Here is a 26,077-nt window from a genome sequence, read left to right as displayed (position 1 = left end):
GTTCATTATTTTCTCTTTTGGTCTGTCCCTAAAAATTCAAACTAAACAATGCACCTGACACTACCGGTTTTGTGAGAAACATGCTCAGATAAGAGAGGACACTTGACATTTGAAGCAGATTTTGGGGGGACAGAGTCATGGAATTTGACTATCCGTGGCACCCCCAGACACTGTTTCTATCTGCTGGTGTGGGACAGGGCATGGATACACACAGATCTCTTTTCCTCATTGCCACAAAGCAGCGAGTGGGTTTCTGATTTTTCTATGGGATAAAAATAACTGAAGGCAATATTATAAGACAAAAATGTTCACTGGAGAACAAGAGTTTCCAACACATACAAGGTTCCAAAACAAAGAGAGGCTTTGTTAACATTATTGGACATATTTCACTGGGATATATGATTTTATTAGATACTAGTTTCTGACTCTAGGGAGTTTATTTGTAAGGGGCACGAAGAATCTGGTACTGTTGTTTGATCTTCTATGATTCTGCTATAATGCTACTTTGTTTTAAAAGATTTATTTACTTATTTGAAAGGCAGAGTTACAGAGAGAGAGAAAGCAATCTTCCATCTACTGGTCCACTCCCTCAAATGGCCACAAGAAGCAAGACTGGGTGAGGCTGAAGCCAGGAGCCAGGAGCTTCTTCTGGCGTCTCCCAAGTGGGTGCAGGAGCACGTGGGCCATCTTCCACAGCCTTCCCAGGGGCACCAGCAGGGAGCTGGATCAAAGTGGAGCAGCCAGGACTGGACCTGGTGCCCAAATGGGATGCTGGTGCCATACCTGGTGGCTTCACTCATACGCCACAGCATCGGCCCCTAAAATGTTATTTTCCTGAATATATATTTCACAGATTATGTAATATAAGATATATTTAATGCTTGTTTTTCATGCAACTGTAACTGAGGGAGACTTGAGGACTCGGTTAAATAAATTAGCTTAATACTATTTTCTTTTTTTGGAGGGGGACAGTCAGAGTTAGACAGTGAGAGAGAGACAGAGAGAAAGGTCTTCCTTCCCTTGGTTCACCTCCCAAATGGCTGCTACAGCGGGCGTGATGCACTGATCTGCAGCCAGGAGTCAGGTGCTTCCCCCTGGTCTCCCATGTGGGTGCAGGGCCCAAGCACTTGGGCCATCCTCCACTGCACTCCCGGGCCACAGCAGAGAGCTGGCCTGGAAGAGGAGCAACCAGGACAGAATCCAGCATCCCAACTGGGACTAGAACCTGGTGTGCCGGCGCTGCAGGCGGAGGATTAGCCTAGTGAGCCGCGGCACTGGCCAGCTTAATACTATTTAACAATACTCATTTTATGATCCTATCTGTGCTTACAGGAGAGAAACAGTCTGATAGGCAAATGCATCACAGGAGGAAGAAAGAGAGAGGAAGGGAGAGATGGAGGGAAGGACAGGGAAGAGGGTAGGAAGAGGCAAGGAACTAACTGGTGCTGAGTGCTCCCATGACAGGAGGCAAGGTGTCAGAACCTGTCACTCATCTATGTCCAAGACAATACGGGAAGGACAGCGTTTGCCCGACCTGCTGTAAGGGAAGGGAGCTCTGTGAGGGAAAGCAGCTGTTTGCTTCTCCCAAGGTGGCCAGGCAGCAGGCGGCTTGCTCACGGCTCAACCCTGGCTTGGTCTCAGCATCTCTGACACCGTTCGTTCCACAAGGTCATCCACAAAGCCCGATAATGAGAGGCTCCTCTTTTATCATAGTTTTTCCTTTTCTTTTTCTTCTGCTGCTTCGTTTCATTTAATCTTTTTTTTTTTTTTTTGACAGGCAGAGTGGACAGTGAGAGAGAGAGACAGAGACTTCCTTTTTGCCGTTGGTTCACCCTCCAATGGCCGCCGCAGTCGGAGCACCGCGCTGATCTGATGGCAGGAGCCATGTGCTTATCTTGGTCTCCCATGGGGTGCAGGACCCAAGCACTTGGGCCATCCTCCACTGCACTCCCTGGCCACAGCAGAGAGCTGGACTGGAAGAGGGGCAACCGGGACAGAATCCGGCGCCCCAACCGGGATTAGAACCCGGTGTGCCGGCGCCGCAGGCGGAGGATCAGCCTATTGAGCCGCGGCGCCAGCCTCATTTTATTTAATTTTAAAGAGGCCCAGTGAAGGAGATTGTGGACAATAATGGCTACAGTGAACTGACTTTGTAGAATATTTGAAAGAAGAAACAAGTACCTGGTTTTTAAAGTAAAAAAAAAAAAAGTTGTTTAAAAGTATGAAAAACCATAGCTTAAGTAAAAGGGACACAAAATCTATAACTTTGGCCAAGAAAGCATATATTAGATCAGTCGTGAAAATGCGTGATGCACAATAAATCACATTGTATTGATCCAAAAAGCAACAGAATTTGAACCACATAAAAGTCACATTTTGTATTTGTCAAGAAAATTCACTCAAGAAAACAAATTAACTTGACAGGAAGAGCTTTCCTTGAAAGAAACAAATTGTTTGATAACATCTATATTAATAGAATATCAAAAAGCCAAATGTCAAGAATAGTAGAGAATTTTTCCTGGGTAAAAAGGGTGCTTAGAGTGTTTTTAAATCATTTTTATTATTTTGTTTTTTTCTTAATAAGGATTTTCAATTGATTTTAAGAAAACTTTATCTAGCATGTATTTATAGAGACGTTGAATCCTGCTGTCGATAAACTGTTCCTTTAAATGGCACATAAGTAACAGGACTCTAGGTTTCTGTCTAGTCTAGTATTTGTTCTATATTTATACTACCTAGATGTATATTTCTTTCTAAAAAAGACATGAAAGTTCACCCCTAGGTACTGAAAGCCCAGCACTCTCTCTACCTGTCCGTCATCTTCCATTCTTAGATCAAGGACCACTTTTCCAAGAAACTCCCACAGGAGTCATCTCTGCTCTCCTGGACTCTGTCATTTGTATGCCTCTATCACATTTAAGGATTTATGTCTTGGATTAAAACTTCTCAAAAGTGTATTTCTAGTATCTCCTCTACTAAACTGTTAGATTTTTGAAAAAACTGTATCCTTTTAAAATTTACTATACTTGCCTAAATAAAATAATTACTGAGAAATCTTTGTTAAGACAGTAACAATAAACAAAAACAAGAATGAATATCTGGGGCCAGCACTGTGGCATAGTGGGTAAAGCCGCTGCCTGCAGTGCTGGCATTCCATATGCCCGCCGGTTCAAGTCCCAGCTGCTCCACTTCAAATCTAGCTCTCTGCTATGGCCTGGGAAAGCAGTAGAAGATGGCCCAAGTCCTTGGGCCCCTGCACCCACGTGGGAGGCCCAGAGCAAGTTCCTGTCTCATTGCTTCGGACTGGCGCAGTTCCAGCTACTGCGGCCAATTGGGGAGTGAACCAGCAGATGGAAGACCTCTCTCTCTGCCTTTCCTTCTCTCTCTGTTTAACTCTGCCTTTAATAAATAAATAAAATAATCTTAAAAAAAAAAACCCACTGTATATCACTTGTTGACATGTGAGAATGAGATGCTTATTCCTCCTCTGGTTTTTTTTTTTTTTTTTTTTTTGACAGGCAGAGTGGACAGTGAGAGAGAGACAGAGAGAAAGGTCTTCCTTTTGCCGTTGGTGCACTCTCCAATGGCCGCTGCACCGCGCTGATCTGATGGCTGGAGCCAGGTGCTTCTCCTGGTCTCCCATGGGGTGCAGGGCCCAAGAACTTGGGCCATCCTCCACTGCACTCCCTGGCCACAGCAGAGAGCTGACCTGGAAGAGGGGCAACCAGGACAGAATCCGGTGCCCCGACCAGGACTAGAACCCGGTGTGCCGGTGCTGCTAGGCGGAGGATTAGCCTAGTGAGCCGCGGTGCCAGCCACTTCCTCTGGTCTTGAGCCTTGCTTGGATTCAGATGTAATTTAAAAGTTCATATTAGCGTTTTCCATTTATCATTAATGTAATTGTCTAAATAAAGGCACTTGGTGTCAAAGAAAGTACAAGTTCATATATTCCATTCCTCTAGATTACAGAGTGATTCTAGTGCAGGGTCAACAGACCTATTCTTTCAAAGTCAGCAAACATACAACAAATTGCTAACAGAGTCTGGTATCCATTTATGCATTTAATGAGATTTAATGAGTGAATTTCTGTCCACTGTTTTGTGCTCTCAAAATCCCACGGAGTTTCACTGAATAGCCTTCAAGGCAAAGACTGGAATCTAAGTAACGAGGTGACCCCACAGCTTAGAAATCAACTGAAAGTGTGACTCAAATCATTTATCACTTCAAATAAACATTCCCCTTATTTCAACTGGTGTAACTGTGATTATTAGATACGTGATGGTGGGGTATTTCCTATGCAACAATCTTATAAAACTGAAAAAAATAACCATGATCTTGCTTTTAGAGGAGCTCCTAGATTCAGTTCTTAAAGAAGTCGAGAAATAGGCATTGCATACAGCTGGCCATTAAGGCCAGCTCCACAGCTTGACAATTCTCTCTGATATCTTAGCACCAAGCAATAATTTAATTTTAAGTAATTTCTCCTTAAGGGAAGCAGTCAGCATCATCTTTAGTACGAAAGACACCAAGGTGAGGCGGCTTACCATATATTTGGATTCAATTCCAGCTGCTGGTAGGAATCAAAGTCATCTCGCAGGATAATGCTGTCACTGTGCAATTCCGCTGAAAGAACAACAAAGCATTCAGGAAAAAAAAATATATATATGATGATAGTAGATTCAATTTGAAAAAGTGCTGCATGAATGAGGAATAACAGTATTTTCAATTAAAACTGAATTTCAAGTGAGCAGTTAATTACATTTGCTTTGTTCCCACATTGCCAAGGGACAAAAATAAAAGACTTCTGGTGTTGAGATGCCTGGAAGTCTGGGGACCAGAGCACCCAAAGAGAAATCAACTGAATGCCATTGGGCAGGAGAGGCCAGAAGGCCAAGGTCAGCAGCAACTTAGGAGGAGAGGCCGCCAGGTCTCCCACGGGAAAGTGACTCATTGATCAGACAAACCTTGAACTCACTTCAAAGCATGGGAGGGGATGAAATACACGGGCTGGAGGATGCAGTACCGACCGACCCGTTTTCCCGTTTTCTCCTCCTTCCTACTCTTCCTCTTGCCCTGGCTCCCTTTCTCTCCTTTCCTATAAACTCACTCTGTTTTTTTTTTTTTTCTTTTTTTTTTCCAAGGTGTTTCAAATTGTTAAATTCTTTTTGGTCTCGTTTTGTCCTCACATCTGCACAGGAGACACTGTCTCCATGGGTGAGTAAAATTCCCAAATAAAACCCATGTAGATGCCAGGAGCAATGCCAGGGCACTATCAATGGTTTTCGAGTAACATCACTACCCTTGAGATTGCATTAAACACCCATTTTTTAAGCTCCAGAAGAACTTGGAGCATGCCAAGAACAAAGAGTGTTTTTTTTCCACACACTAGAGAGAACATATTCCCACTGAGCAGGGGGTAGGCAAATTGAAACAATTTCCAAGCCTTCTATGGTGTAAGTGTGTTCATTTTTAAGCTTGTGCAAGAAATGCTAATTATTTCTATACAAGTTGTAAAAATTAATTTAGCACTTTTAAAACCCTTTCATCTGATTCCCACGGTTTGCTGAGGAAGTTTGTGCCAGCTAATATAAATTCTCTGGGCCTTTACACTTTTCCTTTGAGCTAGTTAAGCAGAAGCCTTTTGGGAAAATTAAAATCCTATCATCTGATTAACAAAAATCTGAGCACAATTTTTATTTTGTTCCAAGATTTTTTTTTTCTTTATGAGCTCACTCACAATTCTCTGAATTCACTGGGCAATTAAAATCACTTCCAAATAGCAGGGAAAAGACTCCCCAGTTCTGTTCGGTGACCTCCCTATTTCTGGCGGTCCTCACCCCCTGGGCACAGGTGAGCCAGCAGGCGGGTAGGTAATGAAGTCACCGGCACTGGCGAATCAGCACACGCTGTGAGCTCTGGCTGCTCGGATGCAAAGCCGCAGGCGTGAGAGCAGGGAGGAGATGGAGATCCACTGGAGAGAATGCTGGGATGGACAGTGATTTAATGAGTCCTCCGAGCGACTGGATGCAGTGCCCGAAATGCCTACAGGGTACAGCTCTCTGATACCTGATGCTGGTGGGGTCTCGGCTGGCCCAGCGCGGGTCACCAGCCTGTCTCCATGGCCAGGAGAGCATCTAAGCACTGATGATGTTTGCCTGCCAAATAAGGGGAGCCCCAAGCTGTAGCATTACATGAAAGGGGAGCTGCTCAAGGCAGGTTTTCCAGAGAGAAAAAGGAGCTAATTGGGTTTATAGGTTGAAAGGAAAAGCCCAAGAGACCAATAAGTGACCCATCCGGGAGTCCCTCGGTGACAGGCGTCTGCAAAGCCTGGCCCTGCTCCGGTACCTTCCTGTTTTCATTCTTATTCAGCACAGTAGCTTAGGGAGTTTCTTCTTTACACGTGAGAAATCTAACTTGTAAAGATCACTTGTTTCCCAGAACCAATTTTTTTTTTTTTTTCAAAGGCATTAAGTGGGTATGTCTCCCTGGGTCTTTGTTCATATATTTTTATTTTTATTTATTTCCAAATATCTATCACTTACTAGACAGTTTACAAATACACATTCTATTCAAGGCTCATCTCAACGCAAGCAGGTGGGTACTGTTATTAATTCCATTTTGTGGACAGGGAAACTGAGGCACCCAGAGAGCTCAGCATCACAGGATTCACAAAGTGGCACAGGTGAGATGAACCCAGGCAGTGTTGGCTCCAGAATCAGTGCTCTTAACCCTTTCACAACCTTGCCTCAAGGACAGTGGGACACGGAATATGTGACACTGTAAAATACCATGGTGCCATTTTTAAGGGCAATGACCACCTGATTTCCCTTTTGGACAAAGCTTTGCTAAACTCAACAGAAATCTCAAATCTGAAAGGATCTTAGCTCCTCTATAGTCATGGCTCCTTCTTCATGACCCCTATGATGGGCAGGTGCTTTAGGGAACGTTCCTGGTGAGAACACTGGGCCACAAGCTCACACTCAGTGGGATCCCAAGGGGGCAGGGTATGAAAGCCTTCGCACTCGCTCAACCTGAGCCACATAGTCACCTCTCAGGGACGAGCCTAATCCTGTCCTGAGTCTGGTTTCAGGGACTGATCAGCAAATCCAGCAGGTCCATGGATTTCTGCACCTCTGTGCCACCTGCCCACACAGGCAGAAGGGCAAAGCAAGACCAAAAGTAAGGTAAGTGATATCCCGGTCTTCGGCACTCACCTAGGTGTGGGTGTATCGTGGCCTCTGTTGGAGCTGGACAGAGGAAAAAAAGGAAAGAGAATCTATTAATAACAAAAGCAAATACCAGTAATAAATAATCACAAATGCAGCTGCAATATGTAGGTCACACTAAACAAATCAAATGGCTAGAGACTTAAATCTTTTCAGGAGCAATAAAACTGCTGATACACATCCTATAAAGCAAGAGAGCCAAGTCTCTATCTAGTTATATTTAAAGTAGTGGAGTTCCCCCTTGGAGGTAGAAATCTCTTCCATGCAGGATAGTCACTGGGTCAGGGAGCTCTTGAAACACATAGGGTGAAGGTGACATGAAAGACAATGGATGTGCCAAAACCCTTGTAAGCCCAGCTGGCCACTGCACTGTGCATTCAGAAAAGGAAACAAAAGGCACCATCGGTGTTTCCAAGGCGCTCAGCCCCTGGTGTGGCTGATTACAGCACAGTCACCGAGCGGTAGGCCGGTGTTCAGAGGTTGCTGGAGTGAGGCAGGGGGACCAGGAGGGGCGGTAATCCAGACAGACTGCAGGCAGCCAGGTATCAAGCGAGGTTTCCAGAGGAGACCATTTTCCCACCGAGTTTCCGAAGGCTAGTAAGAGGGAGACAGGTGGGGGAGGGGGAGAAACAGGTGCTTCTTCCTGGAGAAAAACACACTGGCACAGAGAGCTAGGAGGGAACAGTCGCTTGGGAGAACCAGAGTTCAACCTGATGGAATGAAAACTCAACAGACAAGAGCAGAAAAGGTGATGCTGGAAGTACTGGGAGGGCAAGAAGACAGAACTGGACAATGTTAGAGCTGTGGCCTCTTATACCGGAGCTTGATGCTCTCCTGTGGTCATCACATGTGAGCGAAGGGTGGTGGGCTCAAATACACATTTTAAGAAAGGGCACTTGGTACACTGGCTGACACTTTTACCCCACACAGAATGCCTGGGTTCAATCCCTGTCTCTAGCTCCTGATTCCTGCTTCCTGCTAATGTGGACCCTGGAAAGCAGTGATGATGGGTGCCTGTCACTCATGTTGGAGATCTGAATTAAGTTCCTGTCCTAGCTCCCAGCTGCAGCCTGGCCCAGCCCATTGTATACATCTGAGTGGTGAGCCAGCAAATGGGATCTCTCTCTCTCTCTCTCTTGCTCTCTCTCTCCTTCTCAAATAAATACATAATTTCTAAACATTAAAATAAAAAATTAAGAATATTCCCTCTAAAAGAATATGGAGACAAGCCACATTGACCAGGCAACCCTTTGAATATTTCATTTTTCTCAAAGAATTTCCAAATCTATGAACAATTGTAGTTCACCACCTATAAATTAAGAATTCATTACAGATATTTTTAAAACTTATGTGTTTGTCAAAGAAGAATTTACAAAAAAAAAAAAACACAGAAGAAAAGAAGATGCAAAATGAAAAAATTTCTATCAAGATGGCAGTGGTTCAGCCATGTTACATTGAAATCCAGACTTGGCAGCATGTTAAACAAGACACCAATACCTGTCGTACTGCTTGGTGTGAATATATTACACATCTTGGGAACACTCATGCTTAGGTCTTTGCAGCAGCCTCCATGGAAAATGTCATGGACGGAGCTATTAGAGCATTTCCATAGGTACTTGCAAATGCTCTGAACTGGCACCAGTTTATAGGACTCTTGAGAAAGACCATGATAGATTTAATGAGCGGGTGTTTGGTGTCAGTGCTTATTGATTAAGCCATAGAAAGGTTTTGACATTCATTGAACTGTCAACTTTAATTTAAGATTTTCTTGAGATAAAGGAATACTTGCCAATTAGCCAATAATCAGTGACAAAACATGGTGCAAGGATGTATATTCTCTCACCAACATCACACTGCACACAAACAAGCTAAATCTGAAGCTTTAAGGAGAACAAGAGTTTATTTGTAGACAGCTGAAAATAGGAGAATTTATTTTGAAATCAAAACTTCTAAAATACAAATTAATAATGACTTTACAAAAAAGACAGTTTTAAGAGAGAAGGGAGCTGAAGGAGAAGCCAACACATCCCTAATAAAGCAGATATCTATTGAGAACATCCTGTTTATATATAAAGTCTCTAGATGAACCCAAGGAATTTGGCCCAAGAGGCTCTACTTTATCTACTGTGTGGATTGCTCTTCACAGAGTCTTTGCTGCAACAGGGACTATTTTTGTTGTCTGCTTAAGATAATTTGTTTATTATGTCCATTATTAGCTGAATTGCAAGAGGGATTCTTTGTAACAAGTTAATGCTAAGAAGGGGAAAAGCATGTATCTAAAATATGGAATTTAAAAACAAGCCCTGGACAATAAATTAGCTAAGTTAACGGTAAGAAAAGTTATGACAATTATTAATTAGGAATACTTACTACTTAGTCCATTGGTTAGGTAAGCATAACCAGATACTGATGGAAATATCAAATAAGCCTCCTACTTTATTGCAAATGATCTTGGAGACTGAAACCTGGACCTAGTAAGGAGAATGAGTTATGGGATTATTTTTAAAAAGACTTATTAGGGGCCGGCGCTGTGGTGCACTGGGTTAACATCCTGACCTGAAGCCCCGGCATCCCATATGGGTGCCGGTTTGAGACCAGCTGCCCCACTTCAAATCCAGCTCTATGCTGAGGCCTGGGAAAGCAATAGAAGATGGCTTAAGTCCTTGGGCCTCTGCACCCAGTGGGAGACCCAGAAGAAGCTCCTGGCTCCTGGCTTTGGATAGGCGCAGTTCTGGCCACTGCGGCCAATTGATGAGTGAACCTTCGAATGGAAGACTAATTAATTTATTTGAAAAGCAGAGAGAGAGAGATATTTTTCATCCACTGGTTCACTCTCCAGATGGCACCAATGGGCAAGGCTAGGCCATTCCAAAGACAGGAGGCTGAAACTCTTTCCGGGTCTTTCCCATTCGTGACAGGAGTCCAGGTACTTGGGCCAGTGTCTGCTGTTTTCTTAGGTGCATCAGCAGGGAGCTGGATCAGAAACTGAGTAGCCAAGACTCAAACCAGTGCTCTGGTATGAGATGACAACATTGCAAGAGGTAGCTTCTTCACTCACCTCAGTTGTCTATGCAAACTGAGAGCTATCTGTTCTAAAGCATTTTGACATACAAAATCCTTTATAGCCCCTCCTATGTCGTAATCATGAAGGGAGGGCTTATATTAAGAGACCCCTTGAATTAGAATTTATAAGCAGGGAGGTTCAGCTCTGTATGTTGATAAACCTCTCTGGATGACACTGATATAGCAAATGATTTAAAGATCATTGGTCCTAACCACACAATCCAGTTCTTATTTTCATAGCATGCTGAACTACTTTCTGTATGGTGTTAAGTGTTTATGTTTTCTCCAAAGGAGAAATATGTTCCTCAAAGGCATAAAATATGCCCATCTAAGACATCAGCCAAAGTTGGCAATAGTTTCTCAACCAAGACTGAATTCAGTTGAAAACTACTAGTTACATGATGTAATTGTATTGTATTTTACAATATTTTAGAAAATACCGAGTTTAGGGTCCAAATCTTCAAAAATTGCCCTAATATCCCTGTAACATTTCCAGAAGGCTCTTCAGTCTAAGTGGTCTGGGTAGCTAAAGAGTCCATGAGGTATACATCCAGATTTAATTAAATGCAACAAATTGAAATTGTTTTAAATTCATTAATTAGGAAGACTGAACTGAATAGTTTTTAACAAAAACACATATATCTGCTATCTGAGATAACATTATTTTATCAAAAGAGGAAGGTATTTTAGTACACAGTACACTTAATGAAAGGAAAAGCACAATTTCCTTGAAAATAAATATCCATACCATATGGTATAAAAATGGCCCACAGCGCTGTGGCATAGTGGGCAAAGCCAATGCCTGCAGTGCTGGCATCCCATATAGGTGCCAGTTTGAGACCGGATGCTCCACTTCCAATCCACTGGGAAAGCAGTGGAAGATGGCCCAAGTCCTTGGGCCCCTGCACCCACATGGGAGACCTGGAAGAAGCTCCTGGCTCCTGGCTTCAGATCAGCACACCTCCAGCTGTTGTGGCCATCTGGGGAGTGAACCAGCAGATGGAAGACCTCTCTCTCTCTCTGGCTCTACCTCTCTCTCTGTATAACTGTGACTTTTGAGTAAAATCAATAAATCTTTGAGGAAAAAAAGTGGCCCTCTGGAAAAACATCATGCTGAGTGAAATAAGCCAGTCCCAAAGTGACAAATATCATGTGTTCTCCCTGATCGGTGACAACTGAGCACCTAAAAGGAAACCTATAAAAGTGAAACTGACACCATGAGAAACAATGACTTGATCAACCCTTGTCCTGTCGAGGAACGGCTTACTATTTTATTCTTTTTAATATTTTCTTTTTCTATGTATACCATTGATTGAACTCTTTAACTAACACACAATTATTCTCAGGAGTTTAAATCCAGCTGAAAATTGATCCCTGTTAAAAATAAGAGTGGGAGTAAGAAAGGAAGGAGATGCACAGTTTGGCACACACTCACTCAGACTTACCCCTAAGGGTGAAGCTAGAAACATGCCATGGGACTCTCCAAATGCCATTAAGTTGACAAGTACCAATGCCATCTTACTAGTTAAAGTGATCAGTTTAAGTTCATAATTTTTCATAAAGATAACATTAAGTGTCAATAAGACCAGTGTCTGCTAATAATAACTGATAGAATTAAAAAGGGAGAGAATGACCCAACATGGGAAGTGGGATACACAGCAGACTCATAGAATGACAGAAACCCTAAACAGCACTCTGGCCTCAGAATCAGCCCTTAAGGCATGCGGATCTGGCTAAAAAGCCCATGAGAGTTTCTCAGGCATGGATAGCTAAGACACTGTGGCAAAATAAATAAATAAATAAATAAATAAATAAATAAATAAATGAAAGACCTCTGTGAGTGAGATCCCAGCAGAGAGAACGAGCCACCAAAGAAGGAGGTAACTTTCTCTGAAGGTAGGAAAGAACTTCCACTCTGACTATGACCTTGTGGAAATAAGGTTGGTGTATGTGAACTCAAGAGGCTTCCAGAGCCTGGGCAATTCATTAAAAGAGCCTCGGATGATTACTGACATCATAAATAAGAGTGTCAATTGTTAAATCAACAACAGGAGTCACTGTGCACTTGTTCCCCATGTAGGACCTCTGTCCTTAATGTGTTGTACTATGAGAATTAATGATAAAAATAGTCTTCAAAGAGTACTTCATACTTTGGGTGTCTGTGTGGGTGCAAACTGTTGAAATATTTACTTAGTATATATTAAGTTGATCTTCTGTATATAAATATAATTAAAACTGAATCTTAATGAAGAATGGGATGGGAGAGGGAGTAGGAGATGGGATGGTTTGTGGATAGGAGGGAGGTTATGGAGGGAAAAGCTGCTATAATCCAAAAGTTGTAATTTTGAAATTTATATTTATTAAATAAAAGTTCTCTGAAAAAAAAGTGGCCCACTGGGAAGGCAGTGGAGGATGGCCCAAGTGCTTGGGCCCCTGCACCCTCGTGGGAGACCAGGAAGAAGCACCTGGCTCCTGGCTTCAGATCGGCATAGCTCCAACCATAGTGGCCATTTTGGGGGTGAACCAACATAAAGAAGACCTTTCTCTCTGTCTCTCTCTCACTGTCTAACTCTGTCAATTAAAAAAAAGTGGCCCATAATCTAGTGTACTGGACCCGTGAAGATTATTCTAATCATCTCTCACTAGGTGGGCACTTAGATGTGGTGTTATGTAGTCTAAACAAGATACCCAAGCCTGTAGGAAGTTCACCAGCTTTTCCACATCGACGGAGGTAAATGTACCACAGAGAAGTTCAAGCAGCCTGAGGAAGTGCAGATAAATGATCTGTGTCAATATCACTTATCACACTCCCACTTGGACAGTACTTGTCCCGCCTCACACTAGTGAACATGGATGGATGACTAAATTTCTGACTGATGTGGACCTGGTTTGAACGTTGCTACTCTTTGCATTAAATATCAAATGCATGCTCACCAGATAGGCCCTAATTTATTCAGTGCTACAAGTCTTCCCCCGTGGCACATCTCCAAGTCTATCCTTCCTGCTACTTTGCCTTCGGCCTAGTTTTAGTTCGAATCATCAACGCCTTGTAGGCTGCTCAGATGTTTTTATTTCAATGTGTTTGGAGGGTCTGTTACAGGCTCTCTGCCTTTCCTAGGACCCCACACTACCTCTCAACACACACACACACACACACACACCCCTCATACCTTGGCCCTGTTTTTCAGCTCCTCTGAATCTGAAACTGTATAGCCTAAACTGGCAAGTTTTGCTTCTGAAAATGAGAGACAACAAAGATATTCCTGAAGAATTGGGGATTGGCTTTTGAGGGGAAAAAAAACCCATAGCAGAATGCAGCTTCAACAGAAACGCGAAACAGCTTCCAGTTTCTTGCAGGTGTCTCTGTGGTAGTGATGAGAATTCCCTAGCAGCTGAGCTCAGGCAGGTGCAGAGGAGGATGCACTGGCTGGGTGTGAGCTGAGCTGGGCAGATAGCAACCCCGGGCTAGAATGGTTCTGCGGCCAGGTAGGCCCTGTGTGGGGTGGCTCCAGGGCTGATGTAGCTTTGCTGTTAAGACCACACCTAGAGGCTGGGCAGACACTCAGTTTTTATCCTTACACAGAGCTATTAACAGCTCAGGCTATTCTTAGACTTACAAGAGCAATTAAGTGAACATCCTATACTACAGAAAAAGAATCCGCTTCTGAGGAAACAGAGGAATTCACTTTGGTTAATAAAATGAATGAATTACTAAAGCATTTGTATTTCTGTAAGCGTTGGCAGCAACTTAACATGAATAGCTTGTCAACAGGACATTGGTGAGAGATCAAACTTCACATGTGTTTTATTATTTTTTTATTTTAAGATTTATTTATTCGACAGTCAGAGTTACACAGAGAGAGAAGGAGAGGCAGAGAGAGAAGTCTTCCATCCACTGGTTCACTCCCCAATTGGCCACAATGGCTGGAGCTGTGCTGATCCAAAGCCAGGAGCCAGGAGCGTCTTCCGGATCTCCCATGCAGGTGCAGAGGCCAAAGGCTTGGGCCATCTTCTACTGCTTTCCCAGGCCATAGCTGAGAGCTGGATTGGAAGTGGAGCAGCCAGATCTTGAACCGGGGCCCATAAGGGATGCCAGCACTGCAGGCAGCAGCTTTACCCGCTACCCCACAGCGCCGGCCCCTTCACTGATGCCTTAGCAGTCAAGCACAACCACTGTGGGACACCAAACCCTGCAGCTGAATTTCATGGGTTATTCCAAGGTGAGCACTGGCATTGGATAAATAAACCAAACTTTTAATTCAGAACCCCTATTAATTTGTTAATAACCCTAGGCAAGATGGTAACATCATTATTTGTATTAATAGAACATAGCAAAGATGAATGAGTATGTATTTCAATCAACTCTAGATCTCATTTAGAAAAATCACCAACCTCCGTAATCTTTATAAATAAAAAACTTAATGTCATTGAGATCTCTAAAAATTACAGAAACTATGCTCTTTGTAAAGCTTGGTCAGGTTGAAGTTCAGTGGGCTGAGTTGGAAGCTCATCTTAAGCTATGTCATGATGATCAGGAATAGGACGAAGGTGATCACTAGGACTCAACTTAGTCAAAAGAACAGATAAAATATGAAATACTACACAGGTAAGTTAAACTGGAGATTCCACTTTGCTTAAAAAAGAAAGTAAAAGCAAGCTAACGAGATACTGGCATCATGTTAGAGTCTGATAAAGCCATGTTTTCTCACAGCCTGTTTCCAACACATAGGGGCCGGCAGTAGGTTAATTCTCCGCCTTCAGTGCAGGCTTCCCATATGGGCACCAGTTCAAGTCCCAGCTGCTCCACTTCCGATCCAGCTCTCTGCTATGGCCTGGGAAAGCACCAAAAGATGGCCCAAGTGCTCCTGGCTCCTGGCTTCAGATTGGCGCAGCTCCAGCGGTTGCAGTCATCTGGGTGGTGAACTAGCGGATGGAAGACCTCTCTCTCTCTCTCTCCCTCTCACTGTCTGTAACTCTACCTCTCAAATAAATAGATAAAATCTTTAAAAAAAAAAAAAGAATAATGCATGGCATACCGTGACTTGGTTGTGGTTAAGAGAGTCAAACACCTTTCAAACTTGAAAACTACCAATACAGATTGGTAGGAATATTTTTTTACAGAAAAGCATTGATAAATGAGAATTCACTTAATTCCATTATTCAAATCTCTCCTTGAGAGCAGATGAGAAAAAAAATGGAATTTCAAGCATAATGCAATCTTTTCAAATTAGATAGATAAATAAAAGTTCTTGTGAAAATCCAAATTGCTCATAAATGGGCACTTAAGATTTGTTGTTCCAGACTGCTTTGGAGTTGTAGTAGTGCTGCTTATTAGCCCTCTCAATTCTCTCTCCAGTGGGAGCCACTCAGAATATTTGCTTTGTAGAGTACAAAGCTTTGGATCAGCAATGAGATGCTCCAGTGACATTCTAGGTCTTTGCTTAGCTGGGCGTCTCCCTAGATACCAGGCGACTATTAAATGACCTGAAGATTACTAAGATTTCATAGACGAGGCAGAGAGGACGGGAATGGGTTTTTTTAAAAACTGATAAGCTAACGTGTTGAGAATTTTAAAACCCTGAACAACTGTTTCAGAAGCTATTCTAAAATTCAAAAACAAACCAAAAAACTATACTGCAGGGACCCAAGGATTTGGGCCATCTTCTACTGCTTTCCCAGGCCATAGCAGGGAGCTGGATTGGAAATGGAGCAGCCAGGACTTGAACTGGCGCCCATATGGGATGCCGTCACTGCAGGCAGTGGCATTAGCCACTATACCACAGCACCAGCCCCCCTCTTTTTTGTTTTGATTTGCTTTTTTAAAAAAGACTTTTTTTTGAGAGGGAGTTAGAGAGAGAGAGAGGGAGAGACATAGAGAGAGAAAGATCTTCCCTCCACTGGTTCACTTCCCAGATGGCTGCAATAGCCAACGCTGGGCCAGGCTAAAGTCGGGAGCCAGGAGCTTCATCTGGGTCTCCAATAGTGGTAGCAGGGGTCCACGTACTTGGGCCATCATCTGCTTCTTTTCCCAAGCCTTAACAATGAGCTGGATCTGAAGGGGAGCAGCCAGGACTTAAACCACAGCCCACAGCATCCACCCCTTCTTGGCCTCTTTAAGCAGGGATACTACATTTGTTGAAGGAACAGCAGAAAAGGTGTATATTGCTACCTTTTTGCCCTCCTGCATGTTGGCTCTGGTTCCAGAGTCATAAGCATCACAGGTCCCTTCTTAAGGAATGCAAAGGCTCTCCAAAAAATTTATGGAAAACACATATTATGAAAAAACTATGAATGAAATTCAAAAGTTTTTTTTTTTTTTTTTTGCAGCCAAATAAACTCATCTTTTAATTTTACTTTTCCATGAACTTTCTGCAATACCCTTGAGTGATTATATTTTTGGGGTAGAAAATCTTTTCAAAACCTCACACATGCAATGTAAACTAATGGGACCTTCATTGTGGTATGAAAAAAAAAACTCACTTATTACTTTCTTTCCAACCTTTTACACTCAACACCTGTTAAACATCTGCTGCCTCCTGTTACACAGTTACTCTGTGAACTACATCGATTTTCACTTACTAAACATAGTTTCTCTGTTACCTGCAGCTATTCAGAGGATCTCACAGATTATGAGGAGTGAATGCATCCTTTCAGCCCTGGCATTCGGCAAGAGAGAGCCCTAGCAGAGCTTTGCTGATGGCAGTGAAGACTGGAATGTTCCTGTAACTGAAACAGGAAGCAAACGCCTCTAACTCAACCTCAGCTTCTATGCCTTCACGCTAGCTTTCTAGGATTTGGATCTTGGTGATCACAGTAATACTTTTTTTTTTTTTTTTTTTGACAGGCAGAGTGGACAGTGAGAGAGAGAGAGAGAGAAAGGTCTTCCTTTGCTGTTGGTTCACCCTCCAATGGCCACCACGGCCGGCGCGCTGCGGCCGGTGCACCGCGCTGATCCGATGGCAGGAGCCAGGTGCTTCTTCTGGTCTCCCATGGGGTGCAGGGCCCAAGCACTTGGGCCATCCTCCACTGCACTCCCTGGCCACAGCAGAGAGCTGGCCTGGAAGAGGGGCAACTGGGACAGAATCCGGCACCCCGACTGGGACTAGAACCTGGTGTGCCGGTGCCGCAAGGCAGAGGATTAGCCTAGTGAGCCGCGGTGCCAGCCGATCACAGTAATACTTTTCTCAATCACACTTGACTAGCTTAGACTTTTGGATCTTTTAAAGTAAACACTGTAGACATGAATCACTACATGGCGTTTCCACTTGGAAGCCCAAAGTCTTCCCATTATCAGTTATATGCTGAAAGTAAAGAGAAGCTTCCTGTTTAAAAAAGTCTCTGTGTTCCGGCTTGCTCAAGTGTGGGTTCCATAACATTCTCCTGGGTCCTGGCTTTGGATCAGCACAGCTCCGGCCATTGCAGCCATCTGGGAGTGAACCAGCGGTTGGAAGATTCTCTCTCTCTCTCTCTCTCTCTCTCAGCCTCTCCCCCTCTCTCCCTCTGCCTCTCTGCCTCTCTGTAACTCTGCCTTTCAGATAAATAAATAAATCTTAAAAAAAGAAAGAAATGAGTTGGAGGCATGGCTAAGGAGCTTTTTGATAATATTATTAATTTAAAAGAAAAGCACATTTGAATCAGGTAGGCATTCTTTCTCTCCCCTCTCTCCTTTCCTGCTTCTTCCACTGCCACCCTCCCCTGAATGCATACACACACACACACAAACACATACACATACATACACACACGTGTGTGGTCACGGGAAACTCTGACAGATGCAGGTAGACTGTTATAGGGACTCTCCTGCACGTGTGCACACACACACACACACACACACATGTGTGATCACAGGAAACTCAGATGCAGGTAGACTGTTATAGGGACTCTCCTGCATGCGTACACACACACACACGTGTGGTCACAGGAAACTCTGACAGGTGCAGGCATACTGTTACAGGGACTCTCCTGCACGTGTGCGCACACACACACACACACACACACACAAACATGTGATCACAGGAAACTCTGACAGATGCAGGCAGACTGTTACAGGGACTTCCCTGCATGCGTGTGCACACACACACACACACACACACGTGTGGTCACAGGAAACTCTGATAGGTACAGGCAGACTGTTACAGGGACTCTATCTCCTGGATCATTTTGGAATTCCAGGCCGTAGTTAGTTTTGCCTCAGGTATTCCTTCACCTAATTTGAAATTCAAATGTATTAAATTTCTAAAGCTAAATATGACAAATTAGACATGGTCTGTGAAGTTAGTGTTTAATGAGCTACGGACCAAGACTTTCATCTCCCCAGGAATAATTTCTTTATTACTTTTTGTATTTTATTGCAATAAAGCACCATTTGACCTTCAAGTATGATAATTAAGCTTCCAAAAATGTTATAAATTTAGACTGAAAATAGTCCTCCCTGTGTTCCGGAATATACTTATGATCAGTATAAAAGATGACTTAATATTTAAAGACAGCTAAATTACACACAGAACGACCCATATTAGCAACTATTTTCCCTCCCTTGCCCCTCTTATTTCCCACCTTGATCTGATTTATGTCTTGCAACAACTTTTCATCTTTCATATTCTAAAATGAATGGAATAAGAGCAAAAGAAAATATATCTTTATAACCTACGGCTGGGGGATGGAGACTCCTTTCAGAAAAGATTTACTCTCCTATGAATGACCAGTAATGGCACATTAGGCATTGAAGCCTATGAATCATAGTCTTACCGTGCCCATGCCTCTACCTTTTCTGGGAGATGGCCACACGTGTTTAGAAACTGCCTATGACTAAGCTTTTAAGTGAAAATGAGAATACAAAAAATTTGTACCCTTGGTGAATGTTTATCTTTAAAAAAATCACTAAACATTATTTAAAGAAAAAAAAAAAAACCCAGACCTATGGGAACATGAAGAGATAGAGTTCATAATAGGGAGGATGAGAGAAACTGACCAGAAACCAGAGCTCATGTGACTTAAATAATATTCTGAGGCAGAAGAGCAAATCATTAGGGTCATAAGAACTGAGGAAGCAGGAGGAGGAGGAGGAGGAAGAGGGTGAAGAAGGAGCAGAAGGAGAGAAATAGAGGAGGAAGAAAGGGAGGAGGAGGACCACCCTGTAGCTAATGTTAGCACAAAGTGCTGGAGTTCCACTGGCCCTGGGGATCCCAGTGAGGGGTCTATTCTCAGCCTCCCTGCAACTCCTTGTGACAAAGGAATTAAGTCTGCCCCTAGGGAGCGAGTAGAAGTGGCCTGGGTCACTTTCATGGCTGGGTCTTCCCCTAAAGAAATGGTCATGCTTTCCTGGTCTTTCCCCTTTCCTGATGGTAGGAAACACTGAATGCTGCTGCAGCCACGTTGGCCTCTAAATACAGAAGCTGTGTGGAGCTGGTAGAAACCACCTGCTAGCCCTGCACCCCGTGCCTCTGGGATCTCAAGCACTAAAACTTATAACTCCATATCTTACCCACGGTGTTTATGACTGAGAAAAACTTATAGCCATTTCAGCCACCTGTAAGTTGAGGTACTTTGCTTAGTTTAGACGTTCAGTCTACACTCTAATGAAAAGATTTCCCAAGGTTGGAGAAAGGCTCTCTTTTGGTGACTGTTTCCTCCCTCCCTCCCTCCCTCCCTCCCTCCCTTCCTTCCTTCCTTCCTTGGCAGGCAGAGTTAGACAGTGAGAGAGAGAGAGAGAGAGAAAGGTTTTCCTTTTTATCCGTCGGTTCACCTCCTAAATGGCTGCTACGGCCGGCGCGCTGTGCCAATCCGAAGCCAGGAGCCAGGTGCTTCCTCCTGGTTTCCCATGCGGGCACAGGGCCCAAGCACTTGGGCCATCCTCCACTGCACTCCTGGGACACATCAGAGAGCTGGACTGGAAGAGGAGCAATCAGGACAGAACTGGCACCCCAACTGACTGTTTCCTTTCTTTATCTTAGTCACAGTCCTCAAAGCTGGAGTAGAAGTGAGAGCTGACCAGACTGAGTTCTTGTGAGTGATGCTCTGCTGTGCACAGCTCTGCATCCCCAACGCCATGCACGACATTTGCCACAACCAAAGCAGCTCCAGAAACACTAACAGAGTGCACGCTGATAACATCTGCAGGCCATTATTGCTATAATCATTGTTGTTAAAAAGTTATAGTGTTCTCCTGTGTGCCCTCCCTTCCTGTTCATTTATAAATGTCTTCTGCTTTCATGTTCCTTTTCACTTCCCTTCACATATCCAGGGATAAACTGTAGGATGTGCCTTGCTAGAACACAGATTGAAGGAAGCTTACCAAAAAGGCAAATGACTGACTAAGGTAATAAAATGGAGCAATCAAAGATGATGACAAATGAGGGCGGGGAAAAATGTATCCAGTGTTAGGATAATTATGCAGGATGCATGGTCCTAGGACTTAATGGTTCTGAAGAGTTCGTAACATTAAAAGTACACTGCGTTCTCAAGAAAAGGTACAGGGAGACTTGACAGAATTTCTCCTGTGATTTCTTACAATGCACACCGAACGATGGAGTGAAAATGATCAGAAGTAATAACCATCTAACTGTGAGATTCTCAGGGTTGGTCATAGAAAAGCCCATCAATTCAGGAGAGCATAATGCCTAGTCACATTTTTAAAAATATTTATGCAGGTATGGGAGATGCAGGTTGGCTGGAAGTTGAAGGGATAATTGTCATTGGATAATTCTGGAAAGGCCTGCCAGGTCTCTCTTCCTATGTGATTCATTTACTTCCTTGGTTAATATTTGAGTGCCTGGTAAGTGTCAGGCATTGAGCAAATGACGGCTGTGCTGGATCAAGAGTCTAAAGAGCAGAACAAAACACACGTGGAAGTCAATGCATTTCAATGTGGTTTGATGAGCTAAATTCCACCAGCAAGCCTAAGGTGGAAGAGTGATAAAAATAAAGATAGCGGGGGCAGAGAGTCATGAGTTGGATCTTTAGGGATGAATGCAATTTGGCCAATTAGAGGAGCAAGAGGTAACCAGGAAGGTATTACAGGGAAAGAGACAGAGAGGGTGGTAGGGGTGTAACAGCAATTTTGATGAATTCAGTGCTTACAGCAATTGAAATACTGAGTTCGGTGTTAGGTAAGCACAGGAGTGTGAAGAGAGCCCAACTGCAGAGATGAGGTTAGAGAGGCATGGACAGACCAAAGAGGACCTTGACAACCAAGCTACACTAAGCAAGTAGGGGCAGCTATAGGTTTGAGGCCAGGAGTAACAAAATGGGGCTTGCATTTAGCAGTATTTAGCAGATATGTGGAGGTCCTGAGCCTCCCCCCCCAAAAAAAAGTAGTAGGCACAGGAAGAAAAAAGTTGGTTTAAGTCATAAAGCAGATTAAGTAAACCAACCTTAGAAATACTGGGTGTAGACATGGAAGACAGAAAGGAATGAGCAAATAAGTGTTTACTGAAGCCACCAAGCAAAACTTCAATGAAGGGATGCAGATTTGGGTAAAAATAAAATTCAGTATGTAACACACTGAGTTCAAGACACCTAAATGGCATCCAAGCAAAAGCGCTCAGTAATCAGAGCTAACATTACAGAGTATCTGTGTGCTCATCCCTGTGCTATGCACTTCATTATGGCCTTTATTCTCACAGCTTTGGTATGTTCCTCCTGGGCACAGAACATGGTGCCAGGCTCTTGTGCATGGGATGGAATGGCTGAGTGGATCAGCACTATCACTTCCCTTTAAAAAAAAAAAAAAGATTCATTTTTATTTATTTGAAAGGCAGAGTTACACAGAGAGAAAGAGAGAGAGGGAGAAAAGACAGAGAGAGAGCTTCCATCCACTGGTTTACAAATAGCTACAACAGTAGGGGTTGGGCCAGGCTGAAGCCAGGAGCCAAGAGCAGGTCTCTCATGTGTATGTGGTGGCCAAAACACCTGGGTCATCTGCTGCTGCATTCCCAGGTGCATTAGCAGGGATTGTATCATAAGCAGAGCAGCCAGGACTTGAACCAGTGACCATATGATATGTTGGCACTGCAGGTGGTGACTTAACTCATTATGCCACAACGCTGGCTCTACTTTCCCTAATTTTACAGATGAGCACATTGAGACTTAGAAAGCTTACATAACTAGAATGAGTCAGAGAAGAAATTCAAACTCAGGGGGTACAGAGCTACAAACTCCCTGCTCTCAACCACTCTACCTTATTCACTCACAGAAGCAGCACCAAGCAAATGGACAGAGTTCAAGAGATGGACGACCACAGGGGTGAGCAAGATACCCCTCCGCCTCCTTTGCCCCCTGCCTCGCCAAGACTTTATAACATCCCAAAGGAAGCCCAGGACAGAACCACAGCCAACTTCAGAAAACATCATGGGAAGAAGAGGGACTCGTTAAGGAAACTGATTAAGAGCGATGAGGGCCGGTAGGGTGAGGTCACAGTCATTGGTTGGCACCTGCCAGAGTTCTGGTGCCCACAGTGTCGGCAGTGGTGGCCCAGAGATGACACGGTGAGGGGGAAAGCTAAGAAACTTCAGCGTGAGGTAGGAACATGGCCAGGGAGGGACACGTGCAGTCAAACAAGAAATTCTCACTGAAACTAGTGGTGGCCACGTTGTGGTTAAGAGAAAGACACTGAAGCCACAAGGATAGGGCAAAACTGTTGGAGCCAGAATGTAGGGTCAACCTTATGAATATAAAGTAAACTGAAAACAGATCTTCATAAAAATGAAGAGTGGGGACAGGCGAGGGAGGAGGAAGAAGGGTTGGAGCACGGGCAAGAGGGAGGGGAGGGGAGAGATGTCTCTATGTTCCTAAATCCGTATATATGAAGTACATGAAACTTGTATACCTTAAATAATTTTTTAAATAAAATCTTTATTTCTTTTGGGAAAAAAATTGAAGCCAGGCTTCAGAGAGGATGAAAAGAACCATACAACCATACTGCCCTGAGTTTATGTGTTTTTTTTTTTTTTTTTTAACATTTTATTTATTTATTTGAGAGGCAGAGTTGAGGCTGCAATGGCTGAGCTGGGCCGATCTCTGAAGCCAGAAACCAGGAGCTTCCTCTGGGCCTCTCACTTGGGTGCAGGGACCTAAGAACTTGGGTCATCTTCTACTACTTTCCCAGGTCACAGCAGAGAGCTGGATTGGAGGAGGCGCAGCCAGGACACAAACCAGCACCCATATGTGATGCCAGCTCCATGGGGGCAGGCTTAGCCCACTATACGGCAGCATCGGCTCTGAGTTTATGTTTTGCCATGAACTCATCTCAGCTCTTCCTTTCTGAGTTTGAGCTAGAATACCTATGTTGTAAGCTATTTAAGAGCAGGCCATGAAATCGCCTTATATGACCACCCGACTCCCTTGTCTCTGGCACAATGCTCCACAGATGCTCACTGGAGCCCCAGCATAGTATGCGTTAATTGCCATTAATAAATCCCAATTCTGAAAACTTGACGCTGAGTGTCTGTATTTGTTATTACAGGAGACAGCTGAATCTACACTGTATATTTTGGAGAGGTTGGATTAATTCATTGCATGAAATAATATCTCATGAGCCAAAATCAAACTGTGATTTACATGTGCTTACAACAGCTTTGTCCCCCTCCCCTAAGTAATCACCTAGACCCAAATCTGGGCTCTGATCTTCAGAATGAAAAGGAGGGAAAAGCAGATCGTGTGGCAGCAGGAGGAGAAAGCGTCCCCCCAGAACTCAACGTCAAGTTCTTCTCAGGCATAAATACTGCAGTTTTGACTGAGGACCAGATAAAGCTGTCACCGGGAAAGGTATACAGCTCTCCGAACTGACGGGAAGGCTGCTTAAATCTATGTTCAATCCCGTTGGAATAAACAGCACCAGTCGGAAACACAATTCTTCAGGAAATTAAAAAGTAGTCGGACCCACCCAGACCCAGTAGCGAGGAATTTTACTAATGTCACCTGTCACCGCTGCCAGCTCCTTGGCATCATCTTTACTCTCCTTTGTCTTCAGGACACTGTTTTGCCCGAGGGCTTCGGTTCCTCCCCCTGTTGGGTAGTTTGTGAGACCCCCTAGTAAAAGTAGGGGAGTTCCTGGCTAGTTTGCCCTGAGCCTCCAATGTCAGCTCTCGTGTGTGTGTGTGTGTGTGTGTGTGTGTGGAGTGGGGGTAAATTACAAAGCCTGATGCTATCCTGGAGAGGAGCTGCAACTGCTGAACTGAAATCCTAGCTACAAAATAGCCACGGGGAAGACAGATGTCTCTGACTAGCACATGGTTAACACTGGGGAAAAAAATCCAAACGAGACCTATTATCTGTTTTCCCTCCCACAATTAAAGTAGACACGGTGAAACACAATTGTGACTCCAGGAGAGAAGCTGGGCTCATTTAATACAGACCTGGCATTTCAGAATCTGGGAAGGACATTCGGCAACACAAGCTATGATGAGTCATATGAGATACAATACAAGCACAGAGCTAAGGGAAGACCTTGGGAGATCTGATGTGTACTAGCTGCAATATGTGGGCATAGACGGGATTCTAAACGTGTTGAAAATCATCTACTTAGTGAAACACCTCATTAGCTTTATGGATTTGCTTATTAAACTTCTACATCTCATGGCTGCAGTGAAATTTCAACGATGCTTCATACGAATGATATAAAAACCTCTGGAGTGTGCAGACTGAATGATGTCGCCGTGCAGCCTATCACTGTGATCCAATGGCCCTTGGAAAACAGAGCCCTCGTCCACTAGTCACTGTCCTGAGGGTGAGAGGAACAGCCAGACAGATTGCTGCGCCTGGCAGAAAGCAGCCAAGGTTCCGTGCACCAGCTGCAAGCCTGACCCTTTCCTCCTGACATAAAACATTGGCCTTTGGTTATAGCCACTTCCATCAACCCAACAACAGAGAATTCCAGCAAGGCTTATAAATGGCACGCACCCTTTGGGGGCACTACAGGGCATGGCTGCTGTCGGCTGCTAAGCCTGCCATCTGGCCTTGCTAAATAATCGATGTGTGTGTTTGCAGAGGGGTGCCAGCCAGCTCAGAGGCCGGTGGATGCTGTTACTCTCCCTGGCCCGTCCTCCACCGGGATTTGTGCCCAGTGCGGGAGCAGCAGCAGCCATGCTGCCACGCCTACCTCAGCTGGCCCCTGGCCACTATCGCCTGCTGAAGGCAGATGCACAAGGACTCCAAAGCGCATGTATTCTCTCCTCATTTTTCAGGGAACTTATGCCGTAATGATGACCTTGTTTATTGGAATTATAGCTCCTGAGGTTTCTAAAAGTTTGATTTCATTTACAATTGTTTATTTTTATTTATTTGAGAGGCATGGAGACAGAGAGACACACAGACAAGCAGGCAGGCAGGTGGACAGACAGAGCCACCCTCTGCTGGTTTGTTCCCCAAATGCCAACAAGAGCCAGGTCTGGGTCAGGCCAACGCCAGGAGCTGGCAGCTCAATCCAGATCTCACACTTGGACGCCAGCGATAGGGGCACTTGGGTCATCACTTGCTGCCTTCCAGGGTGTGCATTAGCAGGAAGCTGGGATTAAGAGCAGAGGTGGGATCAAACACGGGTACTCCCATATAGGATGGGGTGTCTTAACCATCAGGCCGAACACTATCTCCACCCTTGCTCCATTCACTGATGTATCCCAGGATCTATCCTGGACCAGAGTCTGAGGCCGGGTAAGCATGAAGCAACTCTTGTTGAGTACTAAATATTGAATAATTTCATTTTTCTATTTCTCTTACTACTAGTGCATTAACCTAAGCATCTCCCACTTTCTTTTTTTTTTTTTTTTAATTTTTTGACAGGCAGAGTGGAC

At 44.0% G+C, this 26,077-nt stretch overlaps 1 protein-coding gene across 2 annotated transcripts in view; it reads right to left on the bottom strand.

Moving 5' to 3' along the window:
- Positions 1-26,077, bottom strand: part of RELN (reelin) — a 539,369-nt gene that overhangs the window by 277,160 nt on the left and 236,132 nt on the right. For both annotated transcript variants that reach the window (XM_051849694.3, XM_070071183.2), the window contains exons 5-6: positions 7,215-7,247; positions 4,545-4,623 (exon numbers count right to left, since the gene is read on the bottom strand). In XM_051849694.3, coding sequence (XP_051705654.3) covers positions 4,545-4,623; positions 7,215-7,247 — 112 coding nt within the window. The remainder of the gene's footprint in view (positions 1-4,544; positions 4,624-7,214; positions 7,248-26,077) is intronic.

Source organism: Oryctolagus cuniculus, chromosome 3, assembly GCF_051225735.1.
Source record: "Oryctolagus cuniculus isolate XC-2025 breed Fujian yellow rabbit chromosome 3, ASM5122573v1, whole genome shotgun sequence".
NCBI lineage: Eukaryota > Metazoa > Chordata > Mammalia > Lagomorpha > Leporidae > Oryctolagus > Oryctolagus cuniculus.
This window is presented reverse-complemented; position numbering and strand designations above follow the sequence as displayed.